The 9236-nt window shown below is 35.9% G+C and overlaps 1 protein-coding gene across 1 annotated transcript; it reads left to right on the forward strand.

Moving 5' to 3' along the window:
* Positions 5767 to 6404, forward strand: LOC109849148 (pathogenesis-related protein PRB1-3-like). Its single transcript, XM_020418961.1, has one exon. It carries the CDS (start codon positions 5767 to 5769, stop codon positions 6253 to 6255), a length of 489 nt encoding a protein of 162 aa, XP_020274550.1. The 3' UTR covers positions 6256 to 6404.

Below are 9236 nucleotides of genomic sequence, written 5' to 3' on the forward strand. Positions count from 1 at the left end.
GACCGAATTTTGTGGGTATATTCACTGCAAACCCTCACGAGACTACAACTCGTCCACTAGGGTAACCTAGGGGTTTAAAGGCTTGTTGTATGCGCTAAATACAACCGCGATTCCTGCGAAAGTGAGTTAGGATTTTCTTTTTATTTTCTTTGCTAGAGGACTAGCAAAAGTTTAGGTGTGGGGGTATTTGATAATCACATTTTATTACAATTTTTATACCCTCATTATCTATTTTATATGAATAAATATACCACTAATAATTATTTTTATCTTTTAATTGCAGGTTAATGAAGAATAAATCTCAAACTCTCATCTCTCAACAAAAACCCATTGATTAAATGAAGAAATGAAGCAAAGAAGCACATTGGAAAATCAATTTCCAAATTATCCAAAAGCCCAGAATGAAGTCGTGTAGCCTGTAGAAGCCGGAGAAAATCAAAAATCCAATATGAAGAGAAATTATATTCAAGATGGTTGGCCGCAAAGAAATGACGATATCTCCCAATCCGGAAGGCGGAATTTAACATATAATATATGAAAATCGCCTATCTCGACGAGACGAAGCTATTCGTGAAATCAGAATTTGGATATAGTGGGTATCGATGTGGGCATCGATGCTGGCATCGATACCTGCATCGATGCCTGCATCGATGCCAGATTACTGTAGCGCGCGTCAATGGCTGATTTTGCTTGTCTTGGGGCTCAAGTTTGATCCAATGGCTCTCATTCACTGATGTTTACTATAAATAGGGGTAGAGAGTGAGGGGTTAGAGGTGTGAAAATTTTGTAAACTCCTTTTGGAGAGGAGGGCTACTCTTAATTGAGAAGGCCTTCCAAAATTGTAACTTTAGTTGCAATTAATAATAATAATTTTTTCACCACTTTAAATATTTCTTCTCTTTGTTGGATGATGAAGATGGAGATGAAGAATTATTTAGAGGTTTGCATTTTCTTTCCTTTTTCTCTTTTATTTCCTTTTTATTGCTTATTAGTGTAGATTTATTTCTATGCTTGTAGTTTAGATTTTATTTTCTTGTTAAATAGCCAAGAGGCTAGAACCCTCTTGCCTTAGATTTATTTCATGCTTATAGATTAGATTTATTTCATGCTTATAGAGTAGATTTATTTTCTTGCATTTAATTCTTGCAATTTTATTTTGTAGTTTAGATTTTGCACTTTATTTTGTAGTTAGATTTTAATTTCTTATACTATTCACCTTGAGGCTAGAACCCTCTTGGGTTTAGTTTTTCTTTTTGTTTATTTTTATTTTGTTTGATTCGCCTTTAGGCTAGAACCCTCTAGGGAATCACCCTTTTCTAAGAAGTGGGTTCAATTGTAGATTACCCATATCTATAATTGAATCCACCATCTTTAATTTCTTGCATTTTCTTTTATTCTTGAATTTTATTTTCTTTATTCTTGATTTTTATTTTCCTTTTCCTTCTTGCCTTATTGATCATATTCATTTTTTTTCAAATCCACTCTCACTTACACTTTGCACCGATTTACACACTATCACTTCCACTCTCTCTCTTTCCACAATCACATCCATTTATCACTCCTACTTGTCACACACAACATAAGAACCGATTTCATATTTTCTCCTACAAAACACCTTCCTCGTGGGATCGATATCTTAAATACTATAACTTGACACGGTTGTGCACTTGCAACCTTTTTGGTACATGTTTATGCCGCATCAGGGATCCGCCGGGCGAGTTGACTAGTGTTGTGGTGAGGTCGCGTACTCGACGCGATCTCTCTGTTACTTGGCGCAGCGTAAGGAGTCCGAGGGGGATGACACGCTGAGCTTCTGAAGGGGAGCGAGTCACCGATCGCTGGTCTCCTGAGGGAGGAGGAATGGCAGAAGTAGCTTGCTGCGGTTATGAAAACCAGCTGAGGAGCTTGCTGGTAAAGGTAGCGAGTTGCTGTTAGAGGGATTGAGAGATCTTTTGAGCTATTTCTTCAAAATGGACTTGAGTAACGTATCTCTGGTGTGGTCCTCCAGGGATGGACTGATCAGCCCTATGCTCAGAACCAGACATACTTGTTCGGGAAAGAGAGAAGGCCCCACGGTAGGCGCCAAACTGTTGATGTTAATAATCACACAGATGATGTAGTGGGGGTGAGATTGAGCAGGGGTTGCTAACTTCTCCGAATATCTAGTTTTGGGGTGATTTGTTCTTCCCTGCACATGTAACAACTCGTAAGAGGACAGTGGCTAGTTCCCTGTTGTTCCTCCGAGATCAAGTCAGTGATGTACTTAAGTGGGAAAGTAGTCAACTGCGCTAGCTTTCTGGTGCAATAAAATGGTGAAAAATTCTCAGAAATTGCTTACATTCTCATTGGGAATACTCATCCTTCTTATAATCATGTAGGAGGGGAATTTTAGTCTTTCCCCACCAAGTCTGAGTTGGGGGTTGAGTTAATGTTGACTTTACCCGCGTCAGTTGTGGAGTGGTCGCGGAATGGGCGCTATCACTTTGGCATTAATGAGATGAGATAGGCGGCGCATGAAACTAACATGGTCCGATGGGTTATAAATAGTGTCGGGGATGGAGAAATGATGACGCCTACCAAGTATTTAATGTGATGTCGACGCGCTGTCAGCGGGGGTCCGAGGTCGAAGTTGCCTTTTGACTTGTATTAAGGGGTGCCGAGAAGTATCGCCTTTCGAGTCGAGTCAGCGAGACGCTAGCTAATTAACCGGTTGAGTGGATTCGTAGAGAGTCGCCTTTAATGAGAGGACCGAGAAGTATCGCCATACGAGTTGACCTAGTGAGATGTTGATTCGGCGAGTCGGCTAGGTCGACTTTGGCTGTCCTAAGTGTCGAGTTGATTGAATGGTGCGTGGCAGAGGATATTCGCCTGTTGTGGGCAACATGTCATAATTTGACTACTGAAAACAACATAACATTAATATATTAGGATATAATATCCAAATCTACATTTTGGGTTGCAGTATATAAACTCTCTACCAACCCAAGTGTACTGTGATGTTTTGATTATCTAATGTAATTATTTATGGTTATGCATTATAAAGTTCGTGCTTATATAATAAAAGCTATGCAATTTCTATTTTATTTTATGTGGCTCACTATTATTATTTGTGGAATAATGTATTTTTTTTTACTTCAATATAAAATTAATTTTTATTCATAATTTTCATGTTATTTGATGAGATGCAAATACTAATTTTTTTCATAGAGCACAAAGTGCTCATTGCTCAATATTCTTAAAGGCCCGTCATTAATAAAGCATAAAGAGAATGCATGTTAACTATATCATAGCCGTGTTTTGCACGGCCTGAATACAAGTGAACCTAATCCGTAGGCTCAATACACATATGATTCGCACATAATTTATATAGATTGGATTATTACCTTCACGTTCATTATATACGGCAAATGCGCGCACATCATGACGTTGAACTCGGTATTGATCATTACGCAGCTAGGTGTTCGTCAACATGACATCACATAGGATCTCTCTGGGTCGGGTCGGGTCGGTAAAAATCCGTCTGGAATTGTAACCCTAATTTTGGGACGTTTGAGCATGCGCAAGAAACTGATATTTCTATAGCAGTATTATTCCCTATAAATACCGCGTACAATTTCATCACTCCGCAACTCAGAACTGCGAGAAATGAAGTCATCCAATTTATCCCCCGTCATCTTCATTGTACGTAGTGATTTGTTTTAAGCAGCTAGCCCTTACTAGTTAAGCCACGTCCAACCATATTAAATAGATATGTCATCTATGTTGTTTTAATGGGTTAATTGTGAATAGACCCCTTACAGTATCATCCAATTGCAAAGAGATCTATGTAGTTCTATCTGTTGCGAATAGGACCCATATAGTTCTATTTATATATGCTAATGGATCCATTGTAGTATTTGGTTGTCTTCTGTCCTCACCAATAGGAACTTTTTTTCTTGTTGGTGGGGGGCTGGGGCGGTGTAGGTGTGTATCCGCCTTCTCAAATATTTTTAATAATTTTAAAAGTAAAAAAAAATTACTCAGGGAGTATATTCGCAAACAAGGAGAACCATAAAGGGTCTATTTGCAACAAATATAACTAATAGGGTCTTGTTAAAATTGTGTGATACTGCATGGAGTTTGTTCGCAATTAGCCCTTTAATAATTGAAGATGGCGGTTGGAGAGGGGAAAAAAAGTTTAAAACATATGAAATATTTCCAAATGGACTGCGCAATATTAGACTCGAAGCGTGGGATATGGATCTGAATAGCAGAACCGTATTCACATCTAAAATTAAGCAAAGCAATGAATTGATTGACCTGAGATCGGTCATTACCGAAGCACACTGAGGATTAATTAAGTACCGGTGGACCATATCCATTGGAACTAACAAGTGGTGGACCGTGGTTCATGCTACTAGTTTTAATCAATCACCTTAAAACTCAAAAAATTAGTGGATAAATAACTATAATATCTTAACCATTAACTATAAATTAGAGAAATAATGCAACTCATGGGGTATTGTGAATGTAAATACGGTTAGCTAGTTACGGAATGCACTAACTTTTCCATTAATCATAGTATTTGATTTACATATTGGGTAGTAACGATTCATTTCATATCTAACACGCATACCCTAAAGTTGCACTTTTTTCTTTCTTACACTAAAAAGAAAACCGTAGCATTTGTGATATTGTTGTGTCATCTCCACTACTTTTTAATGGCGGAATTGGGGGCAAAATAGTCAGGTTTGAAGGATAATTAATCTTGTAAATATTATAGATATATGACCGTGATTGGATGAGTTAATAGAGTTGAGGGATAACCATGGAATTTGGATTGATGTCGATCCGTCGTGCGTTAACGTGATTAGATGCGTTGAAATTTCTACGGCAATCCCGCCTTGACTGTGTTGGATTTTAAGATATTTTTTTGAAGATAGACTTAGTTTACGAAAGAAAATTCTTGAAGATAATCAGAGATTACTAGTAGCTTACGCATAGATTAATTATCAAGTACCCAGATGTTAGAGGCGTTTTACATTTTGCTGGCACGTGTTCAGCATATTCCAAATGCAAAACTGGAAACCTTAATTTGCACAGAATCCTTATAAAATTAGCACTCAGTAACATCAATTTTAGTCTTTTCAAGACCAGAGAAATCAACATACAAAAGATATACATCTACTTAATGCCACCTACTTTTCCTAAAGATGGATTCGGATCCTTTTCAATTAGATAGTAATTGGTGAGTATCCAATTATTCCAATCAATTATATCCCTCCATTCCAATTTCAACAACTAAGATGAAGAGTGGTTTTAAAGACAACGATAGTTTCAAGATAATATTTGGACTCCTACGCTGCTTCATCTCAGACCTTGAATTTAGAATAAATGGTAGGGATTAAAGTAATTGGACACTCTCCAATTACCACCTAATTGAAGAGGATCTCAATCCGCTAAAGATACATGTAGCTATTTTCAAATCTATAATACTATTCTACAAGGAAAAGTAATAAACCTATTCAAAGATATCAACATCTTGAAAGCTATTAACCTTCCACATTCCTTCCCCCTTTCTAATTGAAAATGGAACATGCAAAGTATAAGCCAATCAGCTCTGGCTGCGTTGAGAAACTGTGCACACAAAGAGACGAAGTAGAAGAAAATTACACATATCCAAAGGAGACTTTTAAAACTTAACAAATCAACACAACCAAATTTAACACGCATTATCATCTATAAATACCATACGATATATATTTTAATTAATCAGTAATAAGAAAAATGGATTCACGTAGCTTTACCCAAGCTCTCATGTTGATTATAGCCTTGTCAACAATCCAAATCACCATAGCACAAAACTCTCCACAAGACTATGTCGATGCCCACAACGCTGCTCGCGCAGCGGTGAACGTCGGCCCCGTGCACTGGAACGAGACGCTCGCCGCCTACGCGCAAAACTATGCAAGCCAACGAATCGGGGACTGCCAGCTCGTGCACTCCGGTGGGCCCTACGGCGAGAACATATTTTGGGGCCTGGGCCGAGAGTTTACGGCAGCGGATGCAGTGAATGCTTGGGTTGATGAGAAGAAGTACTATGATTACAGCAGTAACACTTGTGCATCGGGTCAAGTATGCGGTCACTATACTCAGGTGGTTTGGGCTAAGTCGACAAGTATTGGTTGCGCGCGCGTTAAGTGCAACAGTGGTGCGATTTTCATTGTTTGTGAGTATTATCCACCTGGGAATATAGTTGGGCAGCGGCCTTACTAGTTTGATACCCCGTATCGTCATTGTCTAAGAATAACCTATTTGGATATAGCATGTCTTAGTCGTAATATATGGAATAAGGTTGTAATTGAAAATTTATCATATCGATGCTATTATGGATAATAAAACAAGATTAATATGGTGTTTAGTTCCAAGTGTTGTTCAAATATGATCCAAGCGGTTGAGCTTCATAAGTAGAGAGACTAGTTGCTCTCAAACGTCCATGTCACTGCATCAGAACTCTGAACTTGTAATAAAATATAAAAATTGTTATTCTATATATAACATACTTTCTCAGGTTGAGCATTTTTTTAACGAGCAAAATATAAACTCGCGTAACAATAACAATTTTTTTTTGAAGAAATCTGGTTTAAATTTATAGCGTGAGGATGGAACATGGGTTGCTCTTTTACCATATATATCCCCCAAGGTCCTTTCCACTATACCATAACTCCGAAACCGGGGTGATGAACGTCAATGTTATATCCTATACGTTTGTACTTTAAAAGTTGAGCAGGGAACATGCGTTTTATTTTGTTTTCTTAATTTCTTACCTTATTGTCAATCAATATTTTCTTTTTATGCTGTAGAGGACGGAAATTAAGGCCCTATAGAGACATGTTCAATTCTTGCACAAAGAATTGGAAGGCAAAATTTTTGAGTCGCCGAGAAGTTTAAAATCAACAAGTGCAATTCACATTACTTATCCTCCCAAAACCTCTTACATGCAGCGGTAGCGGTAGAGTCTCGACTCTCCATCTGCAACTAAGGGCAGTTTGAAATATTCAATCACCTCCGGTTATAATGAAATTTTTTTGACCTGTTCATTTGAATAAAATTAAAGTTGTGATGCATCTTTCCTTTTTTTAAATATAGTACACTATTTTTAATCAAAATCTATAGTCTAGCGTATTACCATAGTTCACCTTGAGTGAAAAGCAAGCATATATGATAAGCAACTTGGAATTAAAAAATGATTTTAATGCCTGAAATTCGCAGCCAATTATATAGGACATGTGATACATCTATCCTTGGATATATATATATATATATATATATATATATATATTAGTTGAGATACACGTGCAATGCACGCGGTTAAATATCATGATTATTTAAATTAATAAAAATAGAATAAAAACAAAAAGAAAATAAAGTTTTTTGTGGGATTGATCATAAACTCGATAATCTCTCTCTCAACTGAAATATTGTCATTGTTTCCTTCAACCTAGACTGTGGCCATGTGATTTACTATTTGTGAGTTACACATATTAATCTAGTATAACATATCTATTTATTAGTATCTTGAAGTCTTCAAAAGATGAATGATCATTCAATTCGTAAAGAAATATTTTATATGAATTTACTTGCAATATGCCCATTAAATTTTTAGGTTTGGTTTGACTCATATTCACATTTATTTTTAGTTATGGTTTCACTCATATTTACATTATCTAATATTCTCATTCAACTTATAGCTCATTCTCTGTATCATAGAAGTAAAACTAAAAGTATGAAGAATTATTTTTTTGCGAAATTAGGGCAGGGAGATTATGATATATTTCGCTATGTGCTCTAAATATAAAAAAAATTCCTTTGATGCAACGTCCCTATCAAATGTTACGTACCCTAAATGATGTGAATGAAAAATACTATTATAACTCACTTATCTAGGGCATTTGTATTGTAAATAGAATGTATAACTCATCTGGATTATCTACATCTGCTAAGTGGATTTTGCTGTTGTGAGAACACCATGTTAGAGGTTCATATTCAAACTTTTTGACTATATAAAAAACACAAGAATTTGTAGTGCATAGCTAATATGTCGTAAAGAACATATTGGTTCATGAAGAATTTTTCCTAATAACGATATTATTACAGCGATATTACTATTTAGTATTAAATCAATTTTATTATATAAGATTATATGACAATTTTTAAGAAATCATGAAGTATATATATGGAAACCTCAATGCTTATAGCCAATAACTGTGCTCCACAAAATACGTTAAGTTTACATTGTAGTTTGCTATATGTAGTACTGTTGGCAATGTCATTATTATTTTTATCTTATTATTCACATTTTTTCTGATGTAAGTTCTCTTTTACTAATCACTCAATTGGCCATATTTAACTTTTATATTATCAGAGGTTAGAATATTCTCTTCTGTTTAAAAAATGTTGACATGATTTTCTTAAAAAATATATAAACATAGTAACAATAGTATATACTTCAGTTCAACTCAAACATTGACTTGAAGTCATTTAAGGTGATGTCCTTTCTACGTTAGAATGATGATGTAGTGATTACACAATCCAAAAGTCAAAAGAAGAAATTTTACAAAGGAAAATAATTTAATATGTTAAATTAACAGGTAATTTATAAAATATACATGGGTGGTGTAGATAGCTATACAAAGTAAGGTATATATCTTCATGAAAATTCCATAGTGAGTGACCAACTACAATCATCCTAATTTAAGCATAAATAATTATTATTTTAGTTACTAATTTTATACGCGTAACTATGGAATAAATCTCAAGTAAAAAATAGGAATTGAAATTATATTAAATTTAAAAGTAATAATTAAAATTATTAAGCGCCAAATATTAGTTCATGTGAGAAAGTAGAGTAATTTATGGTCTATATACCTATATAGTTGTTATAAGGAATTCCCTATTCTTCACAAATATACTATCCCGTGAGCCGTCACTCACCTAGTCAAGGTGGCTTCATTCTTCAAATGCGACTTGAAAGGCGGACTCAGTCGAACCTTTTCGTTGCAAAAGATTGCCACTTAGCAATTAGCCGACACTCCTCCCAAGGGCGGCTTAGAACATTTCTTCTCCGCATTGTTTAACCTTTTATGATCATCATCATGTCTCTGTCCTCAGCCGCCTGAAACCTTGTCAGCCGCTGGTTCCCCACATCACTGAAGTGACTTCTTGCCCCTTATCGACAAGCATCGACGGCCACTGGC

Source organism: Asparagus officinalis, chromosome 7 (assembly GCF_001876935.1).
Source record: "Asparagus officinalis chromosome 7, Aspof.V1, whole genome shotgun sequence".
NCBI classification, from domain to species: domain Eukaryota; kingdom Viridiplantae; phylum Streptophyta; class Magnoliopsida; order Asparagales; family Asparagaceae; genus Asparagus; species Asparagus officinalis.

Bases quoted from the DNA above. Each gene is read 5' to 3' on its own strand.
- LOC109849148 (XM_020418961.1), top strand. From the start codon at position 5,767: ATGGATTCACGTAGCTTTACCCAAGCTCTCATGTTGATTATAGCCTTG.